This window comes from Schistocerca serialis, chromosome 2, assembly GCF_023864345.2.
Source record: "Schistocerca serialis cubense isolate TAMUIC-IGC-003099 chromosome 2, iqSchSeri2.2, whole genome shotgun sequence".
NCBI lineage: Eukaryota > Metazoa > Arthropoda > Insecta > Orthoptera > Acrididae > Schistocerca > Schistocerca serialis.
Window position 1 is genome coordinate 641200719 of NC_064639.1, and position 23447 is coordinate 641224165.

The 23447-nt window shown below is 36.9% G+C and overlaps 1 protein-coding gene across 2 annotated transcripts in view; it reads right to left on the bottom strand.

Annotated features, from left to right (window-relative positions):
- LOC126455654 (arylsulfatase G-like) overlaps positions 1-23447 on the bottom strand; it is a 117604-nt gene that overhangs the window by 39016 nt on the left and 55141 nt on the right. For both annotated transcript variants that reach the window (XM_050091422.1, XM_050091421.1), the window contains one exon: positions 14335-14485. In XM_050091422.1, coding sequence (XP_049947379.1) covers positions 14335-14485 — 151 coding nt within the window. The remainder of the gene's footprint in view (positions 1-14334; positions 14486-23447) is intronic.

A 23447-nucleotide genomic window follows, 5' to 3' on the forward strand; every position in this document is an offset into this window, starting at 1 on the left:
TCTTAAACCAAGACAAAGAAAGTAAATTTTAAAGTATTTCACAATAATTTGTTACATACTGCTACACTGCTTCAATAATTGTTCACACAAATAGTTTTTAATCTTTAATGGTAACTGTGCCAGTATTATGAACAAAAAGTGAATGTATTATTATAGCCAGTATAGAAAAGAAGACATTAAATGACCGAAGTTATATAAATATACACCTCTATTAATTAATAAGATGCAGCAATATTGTGAGAAGGATAGTTGTTACTCACCATATAGTGAAGATGTTGAGTTGCAGTTAGGCACAACAAAAAGACTGTCATAAAATAAGCTTTCAGCCAAAAAGTCCTTTGTCAAAGTATGTGTGTGTGTGTGTGTGTGTGTGTGTGTGTGTGTGTGTGTGTGTGTGTGTGTGTCCAACATTTATTTTTGACAAGGGCCTGGTTGGCCGAAAGCTTATTTTGTGACAATCTTTTTTTGTGCCCATATGTGACACAGCATCTCTGTTATCTTTTTCATAATATTGTTAGATTCTATCCTATATTTTCCATTGTTTAGTTAATGAGATGCTGAGGAGATTCGAAAAAATGTATGACGAGATAAAAGAAGTTACTTGGTTGATTAAGAACACAATAATTTAATTTTAAATGGGGACTGGAATTCCATACTGGGAAAAATAAGGGTACAAAAAATAATAGGAGACCATGGACCAGGCAAAAGAAGGAAAAGGAAGGTCACCTGTTAAAATATTACACTGAGCACAACTTAATTATTGCTAATATTTGATTTGATAACCATGGAGGAAGGTTATACATAACCAAAGATTTAGAAGACAAAGATTTAGACAAAGATTTAGAAGCCAGATTTTAAACTGAAAAACATGTTCATGAGATGCTGATTATCAAATGAAGAACCTGCAAAAAGGTAAGAAATTAAGAAGACCGGATCTGAATAACCTGAAACAACCAGAAATTGTTGAGAGTTTCAAACGGAACATTAAATAAGTGAAACAGAGAATAGGAATACAATAGATGACTTGGTTACTTTTGAGAGATTAGACAGTGAAGGTAATAGGAAAAACTAGACAAATACACAAGGCCTAGTGGAAGTCCTTGGATAAGGCTGTCCTCGCCTATGACTTTAAAGTTAACATGAACATGGAACAGAACAAACTCTGCTATGCCTTAAAACACATTTTAGTAGTTGTACTGTCATTCAAAGAATAATTCATGCCAAATTTCAGTGTATATTAAAGTAATAAATGTACATTTTAGAAAAAATTTGGAAGTAGTAGTAAATCAGCATTTCTGATTTACAGTTACTGTAAATGACTAACATATTGGGTCATGTTAGTTTTCTCATTTAACAGGGGTTTATATTGTCTGCATTCATTGAAACTGACACCATTGTTGAATTTGTCAGTGTTCATAACCTGAAAAACATTTCAGAGAAACAGTAAAATTTATACTAAGTTTTTCTGTTGTCATTATAGATAATATGTTTTGTCTGTGAATTGCTTCAGCTCTAAAAGGCTACTGGTAATATTGGTATTCCTTCACTGTTCTATGGAATACTGCATGAGGTACAATGTAGTTCTACTGTGTATGCTGTTCTCAGGGCAGGGATGAGTTAGCTGTTGTTTGTAATTGCCCTGACTACTGTCAAGTTATTGGAAGCTGCTATGAATGGGTGTTTTGGGAAGGAAACCAAGAAACATATACCAAAGGTATCAAAGGTATCTACAGTACTATCCTTTCTTGTGGATAATGTCTTGTCTGCAGGAAATACAGGATCTATCACCACTCATCCATTTGACTATGAGTGGTATGTCAATGGTAGGTATAGACATCCTGTACAGGATAGACAGGAACCAGAGAGCAGGGAGGACCAAATATGTCCCCCTAACCAATAGGTTTGGGGTTCTGTCTTCCACTGAAACTGGGCCAGTGGGACTTTCTTCACCTGGGAAACCACTTTGTCCTACATCAGGGGAAGGCAAATGCAAAAGGGTAGGGATCCATTAATTGTCAGCAGTTCAAACATATAGCGAATAATAGCACCCCATAGGGAAATGGCAACAGCACTCTGGAAAAACACCAGGCACATCATTGAGGGAACAGGGTGCAACTAACTGCAAAGTGTGGTGAGTGGAAGGATTGAACCAGAGACTTCAAATAAATGGCCACGAAGCAACACCCAGTGTGTATGCCTAGAGGCCTCATTCGGTATGTTGAAAAGACTATCCCAGTATCCATTGAGGGAACAGGGTACAACCAACTGTAGATTGTGGTGCACATAGGAAAAAATGATGCATGTGGTCTGGGCTCTGAGGTCATACTTGGATAATTCCATGGGCTGGCAGAGAAGGTACTTAGGACAGGCCTTGTGCACAGAGTTTCAACAAAGCTTGCAGTTTGGAGTTAGACTTGTGCCATAGGGTTGAGAACTGTAGGGAGATCCCCCTAAGTGGGTCACACATTATGGGCTGATATCCAAGTAGTTTACTATGTGTGCGGTTTTTTAAAACTAGGTACTTTCCAATGGTACATGTAGGGGACCTGGAATATCAGAGTAAGATCCAAAGAAATGTCACCCACAAGTGAGACTATTAAAATCCTAGTCATTAACTGCCAAAGTATTTACTACAGAGAGTCAGGGTTTGAGCACTCCTCAAAAGCAGCAAAGCACACATAAAACTATGTACACAAAGCCAGTTAAAACTTGAAGTTGACAGCAGTGAGATCTCTGAGGATAGTTTAACTACATGTAAGTAGGATAGGGTAATGATAAGTGGAGGTGATGTACTTGTCACACTAGATATGAAACTCAAATCCAATGAGATCAAAATTGAACTTGCATCTAAGATTGTTTGAACAAGACTCAGTATCAGAGGTGAGCATAAAATTGTAACTGGATACTTCCACTGACCACCAGACTTGCTTCCTGATGTAACTGAAAACTTTAGAGAAAACCTTAGTGCACTTGTACATAAGTTGTTGAGTCATACTGTAATCAACAGAGGAGACTTTAATCATCCAGCAGTCAACTGGGATGATTATAGTTTTGTTTGTGCTGGATGTGAAAAAAAATCCTGTGAAACATTACTAAATGCCTTCTCTGAAATCTAGCTAGAACAGATAGTTCAGAACCCCACTCATGACGAACATGTGATAATATTCACTGTCCTATCAGTTATAGAATAGACAGGAATACTTCAACACCTTATTGCAACTGACTTTATTCACTGAACTAGACAAACAATAACAGGTGTGCATATCACCCAGACAGAAAACCAAAGCACAGTGTTCATGCAGAGCAACACGCTTCACTGCTTAAACATTGTTTCATTGCTACTGATGATCATCACAAATGACCTCAGATGTTAAGTCCCATAGTGCTCACAGCCTCCGAACCTCTGAGAAGTAATCGCCACCACTCTGGACAGCTAACCCGTGACTAAATTTTCTACTCCCCTAATATTTCAATGTCTGTTGTGAAGTGGCTAATGTGTTGAAAGTGTCTCAGCAGTAGATCCAGCGCAGGGTGGCAAATTGCATTTGCCAAAGATTTATGGTCAGTAAATATGGTGACTTCATGAACCTCTATGTCATCGCAGAAATATTTCACTGCTTCACAAAACATCAGCGGTTCACAATCAAAGGTGGACCAGTTTCATTATGAACTTGTCAGTTTCTTGGAATAGAAACATAATAGTAGAACAGAGTTGCATACGTGTTGTTGGAGGGCCGCACCTACTGAGGAATCACTCACATATGTGGCTATGATGATATGTGTGTTCGCAACTGGATGCACAAGTATGATGGCATTAGCTACTGCAACCTTCATTGCCTTAAACAATTGGATTGTTTTGTCTAACCACTGCATCCAATGTTTACTAGATGTTTACTTCCCAGCCAATGTATCTGCAAGAGGCACCTGGATGAGGGCACCAGTGGGATGATGTCATATGCAGCTGAGGAAAAGTGGAAAAGTGGAAGGAGGAGGGACGTTCTAATTAAAGTCCACCTAATAGATTGAAAACACATGTGCTGTTCAGAAGTTCTGCAAAGTGCTGAATGTGGGGGTTTGGTAGTTGTCAGTGATAGTGAGAGCATTAAGGTGACTGTAACCACCAAGCAGCTGAAAAGAATCATCTTTGTTAAGTACCAAGTGGATTGGGGATGACGAATTGCTGCCTTAAGGACATATGATGCCCACCCAAAGGAGCTCATGGACCAGTTCTTTTGCATGGTGAACTTTATGGAACTGCAGATGGCACACTATGTCATACACTGGGGAGGGGGGTCTGTAGTATTGATCCTATGGCATGTGCCACTCATTATTGTGTTTAGTGTCATGGGTTGTGGGTAGTGTCCCTGGGGATAACATGATCACTAACCTGACATTTTGAGAGCTACAGGTCAAGCCTATGTAGAACAGCTGCCAAGGTAAGGTCCATGTCAGATGATGGCTACAAAGATTTGAGGTAAAGGAGTAGGCATTGTGTGTGTACCAGGCATTTTATCTCTTTGTTCCGCATGTGGAGGGTGTGGACCTCGGATATTCAGTGATGAGGATGATGAGTGAGGAGGCCAGGCTTGCTGATAAAGAGGTGCACTCAGAGAAAGTGGACATAAGAGAGTTGATTGTGTAGTCACCACATGCACATTGAGTGTTTGCGTCATAGTGAACTAAAGACATTTTTCACAGGTTGGGGGAGAGGCAGAACAACCAGAGGAAGTCATTACCAAGGGCAGGATCATCAAAGTCAGTTATGTGGAAGGTCTATAGACTGGCCAAGTCTGAGTTATGTGAAGAACTCTACAAGCAGTGCAAGAAAAATTTAGCCAACAGATATAAAGTGCAGGTAGTGTTTCAAAGTCTTGTTAGTCAATTATAAATAAAATTAGAAACGATGAAACAAAAAATAAAATTAATAATGAAGAATTAACTGAGAAAAATGGTGGCATTTCTGATCCCCTTCTAGTTAGCAATATTTTCAATTATTACATTGTAGATACTGTTGAAAGCAATACCTGCATAAAATCAGATGCACAATATGTATGTAAGTCAACTAATAAATAGACCAACAATACAGTACCTCCAATGCTCAGTGATGACATAGTGAAGCTTATTGATAGCATCAGAAACAAAAATCTACAATGTTATATGAAAGTTGTCCATTTCAACTGAAAAAATGTACAAACAAGACGGTGAAATATTTACCTTATACATATAGGGAAATAAATCATTTTCAGAACTACATAACTGTTGCAGTAATCTCAACATTCAGCAACTTACTAGAGAAAAATAATGCTAAAAAGCATTTTGGACATGCTAGGTGACTTCCTGCATGGTTTCCAAAGCAGTCAGAGTATGTCAGCAATAGTATAATTTGTCCATTATGGCCTTGAAAAACAAAATGAAAGGTCTCAAGTAGCAGAAATATTCCTGGATATCTGCAAATCTTTCAATAGAGTACACTGTGATGCACTGTTACCAAAAATTGCAGTGAGTGGTGTCATTGGAAAAATTATTAGAAGTGAGTGGAGTCACTGGAAAACGAATGCAATTATTAGAAATCACAGACAATAGTGGCCAGAAATTATAAATTATAAGGAATAAATACTAGAGATAAGGCAGTAAAAAACAGGAAACATACATTTTGATGTCCTTCAGGGCTCCATTTTTGGTACATTCGTATTCATATGTTATGTAAATAATTTCCCCAAACTTTTTAGATAACAAGCATCTGATCACTATGTATGCTGATGACACATTTATTGTCTGTTGTACCAAGAGTGTGCTCAGCTTTACTGAAGAGATTCAAAACTTTACTGAAATTAAAGTGCTCATTAACTAACTGAAAATTTAAAAATTAATATAGAAAACCAAATAATATTCAGTTTAAACTAGATCACCCAAAAATACCAGTTACTGTGAATGATGATGTGGTGAAGCAAGCTGGTATATTTTAAATTCCTCTCTTGTTTTGCTATCTGCCTACTTAAATTTGTTTTGTTCATTGTTGAACTAATGACCATTAACAAATGTGAATAGAATCTGCATTTCCAAAAAAGAGAAAGGTTGGCCCTCATTTTCAAAGAACATAACACCAGATCTGATTTTGTGCTTAGTTTTATGTATGTAATTGATTTTCTAATTTGGTTTGACTATTCCTAGGTAGTATCTTTTGTTATAGGGTGAAATCAGTAATTGTTTCATAACTTAAATTTTATTGTTGACGTATATAGCAAAGCCAGCCCTTAATTAATTCCAAAGTAATTAACAGTTTTGTCAAAAGTATTGTTTGCATAACTACATTTGTTAATTTCATAATTTAAACAAATGATTCGGCCTAACTCTTGTAGTAGAAGAAACTGGTAAAAAGACGGAATTTTTGATGTATACAGTTAATTTAATGAGTTAATTTTAATTGTAATTTCTGTAAATTTAACTTTATTGTGATGATATATAAGGGCCTGATTTTTGGTCATGAGACAATCAGCCCATGTCCAAGATTCAGACAAGAAACCTGTGTTGATTAGAACAACAACAATGCTTCAAATTAACTGTGGAATAAATGTTAAACAATTAGACCATGTGTAAAAACAATAACAGTGTCTGCTCCATATGTACCTTTCTGTTCTTCAAGAATTGTGAACTTTGTGGTTAGGTTTTACTGCTCATAGATGTTCAACAGGAAACCATTGTAGCAGTAGGTGGAGGTTTGCCTGCTAACTATTAATGAGGCTTATCGAAGGTTGAACAATAGTGCACTGGCCATATAACTGCGTATTATTAGGGGGTTGTGAGCAGTGAAACTAAAGAACTGTGAAACCCAACTGTGCAGCTGTCAGCTACATTATTAGCAGTATTCAGTGTCAGAATTACAGACCCCATTTTTCAGCCAGTGTAGCAATGCAGTATGTCGACACCAAGGACAACAAATGAAGAAACAAAATGAGGCAGAACCACTACAGTACATTGACAGCAAGGACAAACAACATATAAAATAAATTAAGCAGGTGGAACTGCTACAATGAGATTCATTGATGTAAAGTTTTGGGTTTATACATAGATGACTGTTTTTGTAGAAGCAGGAGTTTGAGCATGTTTGGAAAAAATGTCCACCATATTTTAATTCTGAGACCCTAATGACTCTGTATTTTGGATTATGGAATAGTACTGTAAGGTGTGACCTATATGAAAAGGGCCTTCATACTGCAGCAGTGAGTTTTGATGATGCAATGAACATGAAACACGGATATCTTGTAAAAGCGTATTTAATAATTTTAATAGCCTCATGGATTATGCAAGGACTGAAGGCCACAATAACAACAACATAGATTATGCCACATATACTGTCCAAAAAATTATGCTAGTGAAAGAAGACACTGAAGTAACAAACAGAAATGTGCAACAATTTTGCCCTAAAATAAGTATAGTACTAAATCGCTTGGAAAACCAATTGTTTTGTAAGGAATAAATTATTTTCCTACTGTTTGAATTATTTAATTGCAGACCAATGTTAAAAATTTCTCTATGCACACACAAATAATGCTCTGATATTTAGTTTGTTGACATTGTCAATGTATGTAGAATTATGTATTGGGAGAAAAAATATAAAAGTTTCTGTGGTTGCTCCTGTGACAGGCCCTGTACTGTTACTTAAGTGGTCACCTGTGGAACAGATGGTGTTTGTGATGTGGTTAGCTTCTGTGATTAGTTATTCAATAAATGTTGACTTTGTGAGCAGCTGTGTCTTTTCATGTACTCTCTGTAAATTAATCAAAACTGGAAATTTCTGAGCTGCTACAGATCAATTACTGTGTGTGTGGGTACATCACAATTACCTCTGATGAGGCTGCACTGCTGCTGCTGACATTAGAGCCTCATCACTGCCCAACAAATTACATTCTGGTCTCCCATGTCTCCATTTGACTACCAGCTTTCTGACCCACGTGGTCAGCTCTCTGGTTTGTGCAGGCTGAGGCCAGCTTTCATTGGAGTGGCTCAACATAAGAGCATACATAGTATGCTTATATTGTCAGCCAGGATCACCAAGTACGATGCCACTGACATCCTAACTGTGCCACTATGTACCAAGACATATCAGTACCTGAAGAGGGAGCTCATATGCGGCCTCTCTGTGTCCCCATCTGAGACTGTACATTATCTGAATACTGGTGATGACACTGGTGATGGGAAGCTGTCACAGCTCCTACACTACCTCCTTAGCTGAACTGTCTGCCTAGTCAGGCATGTGCAATCCTCACAACTCAGGAGGCACTTCCACTGCAACAGCTACTCACTGACACTGTGGCTGAGACCCTCACTGCAGCTCCATCTTCTGGCACAGTTCATGTTGTCACTAATACAGCTGCCTCTGACATGACAACTACACTGTCTACCAATACAGTGGACTGCAATACTTTGGCACTCACTGTGACCAGCCAGGAATTCCAGGTACTTTTGGCCTAGATAAAAGTTCTCAATGCACAAATATCTGTTGTCTGTGCATGACCAGCTGCTGTTCCCACACTACCATGTCTTTGCCAATGCAGCCATCATCATCAGTGTCCTAAAGACCAATCCATTATGTGTTGGTACTATCACATATTTGGTGAGTAGGCTTCTCACTGCTACTCATGGTGCAACCACCCAGACACCAGTGGCATCTGTGAGTGAGTGTGCACAGATGTTACGCTGTCTTGGAGCACTTTTTCATCTTAGACACAAAGTCTGTCCAGCATTTCAATGTAGACTTTTGCCCCAACCTGTGCATCTGCTGTTGTGCGGTATTCCCTGGGTATTGACCAACTGGATCTCCAGCTGGGAATTCACTATCACAGATGTCGCATTTCAGTAAGGGGCACTGATTTCTTTGCACATTTTGCCCCCCACCCCACCCCACCCCCCGAACCATTGCTGGTTCTACTCTTAACTCTTATTGACAAGGGCTCTTGTCACTCACCCATGAGGTGCTGCAATGTTATGCAAAATTAAACACCAAAGCTTATTCGTGCTTTTGATACAGGGCAGTACCAGGACTTTTTCAGACATTTCCCAGCCATTGCACTCTCATCTGGAGCAACACAAGAGATACAGCAGAGCAACTCTATCACATCTGCACCATGCCTGGTCCTCTGGTTTTTGGCAGACCACAATGTGTTGCATCGGGATGATTTGCTGCTGCTAACAACATTCAAGATTATGCTTCAGGATGGTATCATTTGGCATACAGTTCTCTCATCTCCACCTTGTACCAAAGAAGAACTCATCTTCTTACCCTGCGGTGACTATCATGCTCTTAACGCACACACCAACATGAACAGATATCCAGTCCCAAACCTCCATGACTTCAACCATGCCTCAGTGTATAGAGTCCTCAACTTCACAAAAGCATTCAACCAGATACCAGTTGCCACAGAAAATAGACTGAAGACAGCTACAACCATGTCCTTTTGTCTCTTTGATTTGCTTTTCATGACATTTGGCCTTCAAAATGCTGCACAAGAATGGAGGTGATTCATTGACACCATGCTGTGTGAGTTGCCCTTATTCTCAGACTATATTGATGACATAGTGGTATTTTCTTTTTCACATCAATGACATCATGACCAGTTGAGAGCAGTGTTTCAATGGCTCAACAATTTTGTAGTTATCATTAAGCCCTCAAAATGCATCTTTGGTGCCTTCCAAGTGACATTTCTGGACCACCAGATTTGTGCAGACTCCCCTTTCTGAAAAATTTCAGAAAGTTCAGGAAATTATGCACCCACAAACCTTCCAAGAACTCTGCTGGTTCCTCAGAATGCTAGAATGCTGAACTTCATCTCCCGCCACCCCCCTGGCACAGCTTCCCTTCAAGAACTGCTGACAGACACCCTTGCTGGTCCCAACACAAAAGACAACAACCCTGTCCCTTAGATAGACCAAATGGACACTGCTTTAACTGCTGCCAAGAACAGCCTTGCTAATGCTGCACTTCTGACTCACCCAGCACATCACACCTGGCTGACACTGGTATTCAGTGCCAACTAGCATACCTTAGGCATAGTGTTAGAGCAAGACTTCAGTGGTTCCTGGCAACTGTTGAACTTCTTTTCAAAGAAGCTTTGGCTACACAACAAAAATGGAGGGATATGCTACTTTCACCCAGTTGGAGGCCAGGAACTTTAAGATATTTATCAACAACAAACCCATCACATATGTCTCCCAGCAAACTAACAACTGCTGCTCAACATGCCAGTTCCACCGAGTGGATAATATCTCCCAGTTCCATAAAATGATAATTAGATCCTTCTATCACCCACCAACAATTAATTGAAACAATTACAGTTTTGTTAGTGTTGGGCATGATAAGGCATCCTGTGAAACATTACTAAATGCTTTCTCTGAAAACTACCTAGAACAGATAGTTAGGAACCCTATTCATGATGAAAATATATTGGATTTAATGGCAACAAATAGACCTGACCTCTTTGAAGACATCCACATCAAAACTGGTATTAGTAACTATGACACAGTTGTGGCAACAATGATTACCAAGGGTCGAAGGAGAACTAAAACAAGCAGAAAGATATATATGTTCAGTAAACTAGATAAAAATCATTAGGGTCATATCTCAATGAGGATCTTGTAAGTTTCAGCACAGGGGAGGAGCACATAGAGAAGAATAGTAGACCATGCACTGGATGGATATGTATGTAGTAGAACAGTTCATAATGGAAGGGAACCTCCATGGTATACAGTCACTGTAAAGACACTTCTAAAGAAAGAGAGATTACTGCATAACAGGTGTAAAACAAAGCATAGGCCTAGGGATAGAGAGATGTTGAATGAAATGCATTTGGCTCGCAAGATAGCAACGCTTGCTGTCTTCAGTAACTAGCACAGCAGCATATTGTCATTTTATTCCACAAAACCAAAAGAAATTCTGGTTGTATGTGAAAGCTGTTACTGGCATCAAAGTTATTGTCCATTGCCTAGTGAATGAGATGGGGATTGAAACAGGGTAGAGTTCTACTACCCTTCTTGTAGATGGATATGACCTGTGCTTTTTTCCAAGAACTGGGCACAGTTTCCTGTTAGAGGGATCTACGATAGATTATAGTTAGAAGAGGGGCTAACTCTGCCACAAATTCAGTATAGAATCTGACAGGGATTCCATCAGGCCCTGAAGCTTTGATCAGCTGTTTCTCAACACCATTGACACTAATACTTATTTCTTTTATCCTTTCAGTGATATGAGGATTAAATTTGGGTGATTCTCCTAGGTTTTCCATTGTAATGGAACATTTGAAAATTGAATGCTTAACTCCATTTTCAAATGTTCCATTACACAGGAAAACCTAGGAGAATTGCCCAAATTTAATCCTTGTATCACTGCTCAGGACAGTGGGAGAAGGCAGTTCAAAACAATGGTACACTGGAGATTTGTCACAAACATGTCACTCTTTTTTATGATTTGTTGTAATTCAATGTCTTTAAAAGCCTTCAGTTCACTAATGTATAAGTGTAACTTCACTTGCTGTAGTGCCTTTAACCTATAAAATGACATCAAAACCTATTTGGTATGCGGCTATCACCACAGTGATCATTGCAAAGTATGAAAAATACAAAATTCTTGATAACACAAAGTATTTTCACAACAAAAACCATGACAGGTGATTAGAATGTTGTAAAGAAATAGGTGCAGCAATCAGCTGTGTGAAAGTGACTGCACTGTGGATGAGGTAAGGAAGAAATTAAATGGACTAAGGAGTCTATTGTGATGTGGGATGTCAAGTGTCAATAAAAGTAGGATACATAAGTGAAATAGATGTGTTTATTTGTATTCTAAATATCTTAACTGCCACCTTCAGAAATTCCTCCTAAAGTGATTTATATTTTGGTTCATGTGTTTCTGGAATAATACACTGTGGGGTTTGAGTTCTATATTGCAAGTTGGTATAGCTTTCACCTATTGATAAGAATCTTAACCTAACCATGAGAAAATCTTTGGCAGAAATTGCATTCATGGTTTAAGAAGAGAGGAATATGGGAACAGTTACACATATAAGCATTACAAAATACCTATGTAAATATTCATTCTTGATAATAAGAATAACTTGACAGAAGACATCATTTAAACATGAAAATATATGTACTAATGCAGTGTTTCATTATGTTGATCATGAACGAGACAGTTACAGGCCTTTCAAAAACATCAGTTATGATGAATGAAATTAAGTAATGAAATTTCTTAAATGTGTATCTTGTTCGCAAATATTGAGGGGGGGGGGGGGGGCTACTTTCATAATGGCAAATTGAAATCTTTATTCACCCATTCTCAAATGATTTCATTGTTCTTTATGTACTCTCTCTGTACCCATGGAGCTAATTGCAGTGAACACTTCGAGCTCTTCCCACTATCTATGGTTTTACACAAAATTGTTTTCAAGCAATTTTCTCACTGCCAGTATTAAAATTAACTACCAACATGAAGAAATATTTTAAGACAGTGCAGTTCCTGTGAAGTAGTTTGTTCAAAGAAGTTCAACAAAATCTTTACAAAGGTCTCATAAAAGAAAGAATCACCAGTTTGTATAAATCTTCAATGAGCCATTGTTTTGAATTGGTGTCTCCTGACTTTCCAGGCTAAGCTAAACAGTAAACAGCAGAAATGGACACCCTGGACTTGCAATGGATAATGGTAGCATGACCACAGCAACATCTATTGGACTGCTTGATAGTTGAGTGACCATGTTTCTGTTGGTTCTAGATGCCTTTTGTGATGGTGACATGATTTCATTGGTCACCAGAGTGACATATTGTGTAGTGTCATTAGTGGTCACTTGAGTAACAGGGTACATCACTGTTTGCAAAGGTCACTTGAGTAACTTATTGTGTACTGTGATTTCAGTTACTGCTCTTGCAACCAGCAATGTTCAGTGGCTGAGTGGTTACTCCTGTGACATATTACATTTGTTATATTGTGGTCACCTTCCATGACTAGTTCTTGTACTTGATAGCATTATTCACTAAATGGTGACTTTTTGAGCAGTTGTGTCTTTCATGTGCCCTAAGTAAATTCTGATATGGGATCATTTGAGACAGGAATTAACAGCACATCTGCCAGAAACACTCTATCAGATCATCTAGTATGTAAGTGAGAAAGTAGCAAAGTTTCCAAAGTAGTAGCTTTTGTGTTAATTTAAATATGTTAAATTTACCCTATTTAAGTACACACAATCTTAACTTTGCAGATAGCTTATTATTAATAGAATTGGGAGATTTAATCTCTGAGAGTTGTTTCTTTTGTCTTTCCATGACTTTTACCATAATCTGGAAGATTCTTGTATATTATGTAGTCTATAGAATATGATGAATGCATAAATAAATGAATGAGCTGAACTTATCCTAGCAGATGCCCTACATGCATGCAAATTGTAAGACAAATTAACTGCAATCTTTAATGCTTTAGAAGTAATCACACGTGAGATGCAAGTGCTATCATTCCATCTTGAGAATGAACTTCTAGAATTTCCCCAACATCAAGGGAGCACAAAAATGAAGATGATGATAAGACTAATGCCAGCCACTAGAGACTTGTTGTGACTGAACCAGCATAATACTATATTCCACTTAACTAAAAAGAAACAGAGCTGCATTTTACAGAGAAAAAAATGAATCTGGGGATGAGCAATAACAATGGTGGATTGTGTTTTGAGACACAGGGACAGATATATGCAAATTTTAAAGGACAAAGTGCTCAGTGAAACATAACTGACACATATAGCAATAATTGTGATAATCATTGTTGTACAGGAGATTAATGTCACTGTGACACCTTTGCTAAAAATTTTTTGGTTTCTACACAAAGAAGCATCTCTTCAGATTCCAAATTCTGTATAGGTGGGTAGACTCTAACAGCCTACAAGGAAATTTGTGGGGAGGGGTTATCAACAGTAACTGCTCCTATTACACAACCTAGTCATATTAATTACCAATTCTTTGCTAATTGCCTTTAATAGTAAAATGTGACAAGCAATAATTAACATTTTAGACATATATCTTAATATGATGTACTTGATTAAATAGGCTATTTTAATTACCAAGATGGCAGGCCGTAATTTACAATGAATAAAAAAATATCTTCCACCTTTGCTCTGTCATTTCAAATATCATTTCAGCTGGAAGTAATTTTTATGTCTCCAGTGTATGAGAGGCACAGTAATATGGTTTCATAATAGAGGCACAATATTATTACATAAGTGTACATATATGTGAGAGGCACAATATTATCAAGTAAATGTACATAAACAGTTATTTTCCATCTGTATGATAACAAAAGATTACCTTTGTGATATAAACTCATCCGCAAAATCAGCAAATATGTCTGAAAGCTCCTCTAACTTAGCAGGCTGATGTATTATTGTCCTATTTGAATATAAAGGAAGAGCGAGATCTGAGGTGCATATTGGAAATGGGTCCATTCTGCTTACATTCCCTGTACATGAAAGGCAGAAATGAAAACAAGTAGGAATGATTTCTATACAAAGAAAAACATAAAAGGTATGTTACATCAACTGAAAATAATCATAAACATATTGTCTGCAGAAATACTCAACGTAAGATTTATTTAGAAAGAACTAAAAAATTGATATCTAATAGTGTCTATAACACTGAGAAATACATAGATTATTCACCTTGATTCCTTTCTGTTACTTTGTTAAACAAAGTGCATAATGCATCTGCTATGTGTTTCAAATAGAGAATATTTTTGTTGCTGCTTCTTTGTTCTGATGATTTCACTTCAGTTGTATACCCAATCAGCTGTCAAAATGATCCTGGTAAATATTACTAATGAATGTGCAAGTGAAGTTGAGTGGGGTGAGATCAGCCTGTGTGTGTTGTAACTGCCATTCACACTTCTTGTGCAGAACTCTTAGGTACACTCGTAGGTTATGAGGAATGCACAACAAATTCCACTGCTGTAAGGTTAGCTAAAAGGGGCCAGATTGAAATGTTTGTGATTATTTCACTGTGTTATTCTTCTCCAGTTGTAGAAATGCATTATGTATTCTCAAAGACTAAATTGCAAGTAGGTATTATTTTGATGTCCTTTGCTGTCTCTTCAATAAACAGGCGACTGATATTGATAAATATCTTCATTTATTCACTTGTAGGTTGATATCTACTCAGTGTATACATTGCACCACTTTCACCAGTGTTGCACAATAAGTAATTTTAAAGAGTTCATTGTATACATGTCTGCATCTAGAGCATACAAATTATGAGAAACTTTTGCCTCAGAGACATTTAAGGTCTTTGACAAACTCACAGTATCAACAAATCTCCTGCAATGTTACTTTCGTATACAGGTGTCTGTCAGAAAAGAGTATCAGAGTTACAAATAGAACAGATATTACGAATTCTTTAAAACAAATGAAATGTTGTTATATCCTTGCTTAGTTACTGAAATATGTATTTACAGTTTTTGTTGTCAACAGTGCATATAATTTGACTAGAGAGTGAAATTATATTTTAAAATTAACTTTCTTAAAGTTGAGACTTTTTCAGTGCTCTTTATTTAATTTAACAGTGTAAAAATATAAGTGGAATTTTAGTATTAACATCAAGATGAATCCTTGTGTTTTAAAGATATCATTTATAATGCAATTTAGTTCTTATTAATTTCTATAAATCCTCAGTCCAGCAAGTTCTTCATCACCTGAGATTTCTAGTGAGATACAAATTTCAGAAAAAAGTAAATAATTTTTGTAATATGAAATTTTGTAAATTACATGTTTCATGAATTTCAGTGTTGCTTTCATATTGTGGTTATTTTGAAGGTTATTTGTGAGTTGTGGTCAATAACAGATAATATGAAATTCTTGATACCCCACCCCCAAAGTTTGGTGCTCTGCAACTAGTGGGTTTGGAAGATGAACTGATTAATACAACGCAATAAAGATTATAGTGTGTGTGTGTGTGTGTGTGTGTCTCTGTGTGTGTGTGTGTGTGTGTGTGTGTGTGTGTGTGTGTGTGTGTGTGTGTGTGTGTGTGTGTGTGTGTGTGTGTGCCAGAGGAAATAATGGAACAATGCTTTCATTACAATGTTAAAACATTATAAAATTAAAATTGGAAGAATGTGACTCTGATAATTTTTTCCAGTCTTTTTACATAACTATTAGGAATTTGCAATCATAAACATTCCAAGTCTAGATGATTTGTCACTGGTTATGGTTAATATAAGACACTGTTATAGATCTCAAAAGTTACTTTGTTGTTGCAGTGTGATGAGTTTGGGCTTAATACACAAGAAGGATCTGGGTCATATTAGCTACAGGTCTATTTTAAGGAGCTCATTACAGAACAGACTAGTTGTCAAGTAGTATCTCTAGCTGCAGCATATGATCAACATCTTCTAACAATATAGAAAATCAGTAAACTTGTCAGTCTCAGGATAAGATGCAAGATGGCGGCGTATATACAAACTGTGGTAAATTGCTCCGTAAATTTTGAGTTATTATCATCAGTAAAGTGCTGTTCATGTGATATAGTGGAAAAAGGTATTAGAGCATGCTCACTAATGCATAAATGGTACCACTCAAGTTGTTTTGTGAAATTAAACTCTGATATTATCTCGTGCGATTGTGGTCAACTGTGTAACGGTCTCCAAGTAGCAACGGAAATGTGCACTGCCAGAATTGAACTAAATGTGTTACATAAGCTTTATTGTAATATAAATGCAGCTAGAAAATACGTAGAATTTCTGGAAAATCTAAAGCAAGTATTGAGGAATCCTCTCGAAAACAAAAACTGTGAATCAGAAAGTGCTTACAGCAGGGCTAGGTCTAAAAAACTACAGAACAATTTCGCCATTCTAGACGGTGTAAAAGCAAACAAGGAGGACTTTAATGATACTGATTGCCATCTGACAGACGCCGCTGATATATTAAAATATAGAAATAGCACTGCCCCAAAAGGCAGTAATGGCAGAAACACAAATTTTAGGAAATCCAAGTTAGTTGTTTACTCAGACTGCCATGGTCACGATCTCACAAAAATCTTGCAAAATGAACACAATCTTAGAGCTACCAGCTATGTAAAACCTGGGGCCCCTATGAACAAAGTTATAAGGAACATACAGTGTGATAACACTACATAAGAAAATTGGGTTTTAGTTATAATTGGTGGTGCAAACAATGTTAATTGCAATGAACTAAAAAGTGCCGTCCATGACCTCTGGAAAACCCTAGATACAGTGAAAAATGAAAGTGTAATAGTGACTGGAATACCACACAGATATGATGTAATATAAACGTCATGTGTCAACCGGGAAATTATTAAGGCCAACAGGCAATTTCGCAAAATATGCAAAGCATACAGAAACACAAACTTACTAGATGTGAAATTCTAGGAAAGGAAACACTTCACCAGGCATGGTATGCATTTAAATACTCATGGCAAAAAGTTTATAGGTTCTAGAATAAATGAGATGGCTGAGATGATGTACACAAAAAACAACATCGTGCCTATTATTGTATCAACTCAAAACGGAGAAGTCATCTTATCACAGATGATACCAGCAACAAACAAAGCAGCAGAACAAACACAACCAGTACCAGTTACACAAAATGCAGCAGTACAAACAATAATTGGAACAGAAATGTCAACAACAGCATCACCCTCAACAGCAGCATCACAGACAGCAGTAACAGCAGAAATCCCAACAATAGCGGGAGCAGCAGCAGACATGGAAACAACCATCCATGGGGAACCAAGTAGACAGAAAAGGACACCTCCTTCCCATCTGAAGGATTTTTTAATTGTAGATATGACACAAAAGAAGCCATCAAGATAATTAACATTAAATGTCTAACAGTACTCCACCAAAATATTCAATGTGTAAAAAAGTGAAGAGCAACAGCTGGAAGTCGAGTTACAAATCTTAGACAGCACTGTTATCTGCATTACAGAGCACTGGTGTAAAGAAAGTGAAATCTTATATATTAATTTACCCTCATATGTCCAAGCATGTTCTTATTGCAGAAACACAATGAAAGGTGGAGGATCATGTATTTATGTTAAGAACGGCATTGAATTTAAAGTCAGAAATGATATTATCATGCTAAGTGTAGACAAAGACTTTGAAGTGTCAGCAATAGAGATAGTTGCTATAAATATGCCCAAGAAACTAACTATATTATGTGTATATCGTTCTCCCAGTGGTAATTTAGAGATATTCTTTTCAAAACTTATACAAAGCCTAGAACTAGTGTTGACTCTGAAACATAATATCCTTTTGTGTGGGGACTTTAACATAAATACAACTAAAACAGATGACACTAGTAACACATTTATGAATATCCTACATAGTTTTGGTCTATCATCACTAGTCAACTGTGCAACAAGAATAACCACACATTCATCATCTACGATTGACCATGTAGCTACAGATGTAGGCAGAGAAAACTGTGATGTACTTATCAAAAATCTGGGACTTCTGACCATCTATGTCAGATTATAAAAGTAAAAGCTTGTGTAAAAAAAGAATCAAAACTGCATGTATATAAAAGAGTCTACTCTCCATCTGCTTTGCAAGAGTTTTCCTTAAAGTTAGCACATGAAAGTAGGGAAGCAGTATAAATAGAAACTAAACTTAATAGTAAGTTCTCCGATTTTATGTCTGAGTTTAAATTAAAATTTGAAGAAACATTCCACAAAGCATTAATTCCCATTGGAACACCCACCAAAAATAAATGGATTACTACAGGAATTAGAAAAAGTACTCAAACTTGTAAATACCTAAACTCCATTAAAAAGGACAATAGTGATCCAGTTTTTTTGCACTACTACAAAAACTACAAAAGGATCTACAGGAAGGTACTCAACACTGCAAAAAAATCAGCCAATGATAGGTTCATAAATTAAGCCAATAAAAAAAGTAAAGCTACATGGGCTGTAGTGAAACAAGAAACAGGAACTGTGAAGCAGAGAAGTACAAACATGCAAATCAGGAACAAGGAAAAGTTAGAAAGTATCCCAAAAGAATTAGCACATTATGTGAATACCTACTTTAGCAGCATTGCAATGAACTTACAGAAAATTTTTCGAAAAGGTGCTAATCAAACAATACAGAAGCATATAGCAAACTCAACGGTATTGCTTCCAACTACTAATGAGGAAGTATGCAATGTTGTAAGGCAATTAAAGAACAAAAACTCGGCAGGTTTAGATGAAATCCCAATGTGTGTGCTGAAAAAATGCATAAACGCTATCAAACCTCCATTAACAGAAAACATAAATGAATCCTTCAAAACTGGTTGCTTCCCTGACTATCTGAAGCATGCAAAAATTTTACCAGTTCACAAGAAAGGTGACAGAAAATGTTGAAAACTACAGACCAATAGCCCTATTGTCATGCTTTTCGAAAGTGATAGAAACAATAATGAAAAACAGGCTTTTGAGCTATCTAGGTAAAGTCAACTTCCTCTGCAATGACCAGCATGGTTTCAGGCCTGGTAGAGGTACAGAATCTGCAATAGCACAATTTACAAAAACAGTTTTAGAAGCACTTGATGAGAACAGCTATGTAACTGGCCTCTTCCTAGACCTGTCTAAGGCATTTGATACATTTGACCACCAGAAGCTGTCGCATAAATTAGAGGCACTAGAAGTAAGGGGAGTGGTTCTCAAATAGTTTCGTTCATATCTAGAAAACAGAGTACAGTCAGTAGAGATCACACATTTCTCCAGTGGATCAAAGTACATTAAGAAACATATATCTGATCCACAATATATCAATATTGGAGTCCCTCAAGGAAGTTTACTAGGCCCTGTATTATTTCTGGTATGTATAAATGATTTCCCGTAACATATCAGCCATGCAGAGAAGATATTGTTTGCGGATGACAGCAACATAGTAATCACTAGTAAGACACCAGCACAAATGTTGGAAAATTCTACTGAAGTGCTGAGGGACGTTCACAAATGGTCTCAGGAAAACTCTCAATGTAAAGAAAACAAATACAATATGGTTTAGAATGAACAGAAAATAGAGTCCCTTAAATTTAAAACTAGATAACATCTCCATAGATGACATGCCTACAACAAAATTCTTAGGGTTGCACACTGACAGCCAAATGAAGTGGAATGAACATGCTATGAAACTCTCAAAAAAGATATCCACAACATCATGCACTTAAAAGTCCTTGTATCAGCATGCAGTAGTGAATGTTTAAGAACTGTATACTTTAGTTATGTTCGTTCAGTAATCAGTTATGGTATTGTTTTCTGGGGAAACAGTGCTCAGAATTTACAAACAGTATTTAAAATGCAAAAGAGAGCAGTAAGAATAATAACAAAAAGCAGTAAGTGGGCCCACTGCAGAGAACTTTTCAAAATGTTAGAAATTCTAACTGTTCCTTGTGAATTTATATTCCAAACCATAGTGTGCATCAAGAAAAATATAGAAAATTATAGCACAAATAGCAGTTTTCATAACTATAGTACATGAGCAAGTCACTGTCTTCACCTAGAGAGGAAGAATAAACATAAGATTTAAAATAGCTTCTTGTGTGAAGGTGTAAAACTGTATAATAAACTGCTGCAGAATATAAAAGAAGCAGATAACATGTACCACTTTAGGAAAAATCTTAAATTGTTTTTGCAGGAACACTGCATTTACACTATAAGTGAATTCCTTAATACAAAATGATTGTAAATAGCTTTTGTTTCACAATATTTTGATAAGGAGCAAAAATGATTGTAAATAACTTATATGTCACAATATTTAACTACATGTAACAACAAACTGTATAAATATATGAATGTACACAACTGACAACATCCATACATTTTAAAATGTCCACGGATGGCTAAATAAATAAATATCATAAATCTCCATAACCAGTAATATTAAATCTCAGTTAGCAAGCATATGGTCCAGCATTATTACTTCATTTAAACTTTACATAAGCGAACAGTGATCCTCATGTATATTATACTGTTTCTAACAGTAGCCAGTCTGTAATGGTTTTGGTATAGTACAGACTGGGTTAGAGGATTCATTAAATCAACATGAGAAAGAACAATGTGAAGATGATTCTGGAAACTGTGTATTACATTCCAGCAAGAAGTCAGCACTTTGTATGAACCACTCTAGAACTCTTTCAAACATGAGACAGAACTGTTGAAATTATATACAAAGCAAAAGTATAAAACCGTTGTTACAGAGAATATTTAAATTCAACTGACATACTACTTGCTCTTTTATGGAAACTTTGGCTTTTTGATTGAAGTAATGAAACAACAAAGTAACGATTTCACTCATTCATTCGCCATATTCCTACTACATTCTGCAGATTATACCAAAAACGACAACCTACAAGGACGTGGAATGAATCAAAAAATATATTAACAAAACAGAAACTATGTTTACAATCTTAATCTGTATGGTGCTGAAGTAAACTTAAGGTGTCTCAGGATTGTGAGTGTCCAAAGGAAGTGTCTTTTTGAATAACAGGACCAGCTAAAGACATCTCATTGCATTCAGAAATTTTGGTGTATAATTAAGTACACCCTGTGGTAAATAACAGACCACCAATGAGTCTTGTTGGCAATGGAAGGTATTGTTTTACAGAGGAATTAGGAGAGAAAGAGGAAAGGATGGATGTCATGCCCAGCTGAAGTCAGAGCCAGAGCCAGTGACTGTCTGTCGGCCTAACACTCTGGCTACATCCTACAGCTAGCATGTGATTTCTCCCCCACACTACTCCCTGGTTGCTCAGACACAGCATGGGGGAACTTGCCTGTTGGTGTGTTTCTGTTGATGATTATAATTAGCTTGTAGGCCACAATAGGCAACATGTGAATACTGAAAGTGATAATTTAAACAGAAAATGTTATGAAATAACAATAAAAATCCCTGATATGCCCTATTCGGGCCAGATGAGCTGCACATCCTTCCCTCTCTCGTAGAAGATGGAGTAAGCATTTTGGGGACTTAACAGCTAAATGCAATATGGGTTATTGTGGCCAAAAGTGCCAGATGGGCTCACAAAGGTTATACAAGGAGTTTTATGTAAATGTTGTGGCCAGGACTGTAGTCCTGGAGCTCCAGTAGTGGTGAAGCCATAAGTTGATGCCATACAAGGACCACATAGTAGAGTATTGTAGCTTAATGTCTCTGAAACTGTTCTAGTCCATAAAAGAAGGGAAATAAGAATAGGAGTCATTATGTGAGGCTCTAGGGTTTGACTTGAAAGTAGTTGGAAGGGAAGGAATTGGTAAGGGAGATTGCTGCATATTCACAAAACAGTCACTGAGAATGTAGAATGAACAATATTAATTTATAGGAAACAGGGAATCCAGAAAACAGGAGTCGATATCTCAGAATTAAATTTTTTAATTTTTTTTAAATTTTGCATGAATAGTTTTAGAAAATGTGACTCAAACTCTTGCTTTAATCCACAGTGTTCTTTGAAGCACAATGGGTATCAATGGGATGATAAGAATGTGAGCTTCTTATGTCCTTTATTTAATACCTTAGGGGCACTGAATTTTGCTCACACAGAAGCCACAGAAATTACAGCTGGTGGCAATGTCAAATGACAGTGGTATGAGTTAAGCCCATCAAAATGAATGATCAATGTGTGCTCCGCTGGTTGTAACTTAGCATTCACAGGAGTCGTATTGCCTATGAAGCTTCCAGGTAACTTTGATATTTGCGCCTCGGGTTGCTTACACACAGGGTCTGCATTTATGATGTCATCAAGATGGCAAATAATTAAAAAATCTGTAATGGGATTGACAGGGAATTTAAAAATTTGCGATGGTGGTGCTGAGAAATTAAAAAATTCAAGATGGTGGGAAATTAAAACAAACAACAATATTAATTAAAAACAATATGATATAACTAGCCCAGCTGTGTTTTATAACACCCCCCCCCCCCCCATTTTTTCTTGCTTTTCTCCTCTCCAGTCAATCACAGCAAAGTATTAAATGCAGCTGCAATAAATAAATAAAATAACTTTAGAAAAATGAAACTAGCCCACTTGTGCTTTGGACCCCACACGCCCTCTCCAGCCAATCTTAGCATAGTATTAACATGAAGCAGCTTCAGTCACAATGTACCTGTCAAGATCCAAAAGAACTGTGTAAAAATGGTGCTAGGAGATTTAGCAATAGTATAAAATTTTTCCTTATTAAAAACAAATATATCGTTCTTTTGAATTGGCTTAATGTTCAAAGATATTTGCTAGTACTACAGTATTTTCAAGATTCTTCACATTAATTCTGTTAATTCCCCCTATTTGGACACACACACACACACACACACACACATGTGCACACACACATGCACACACACACACACACACACACACACACACACACACACACACACACACACACACACACACAGAGAGAGAGAGAGAGAGAGAGAGAGAGAGAGAGAGAGAGAG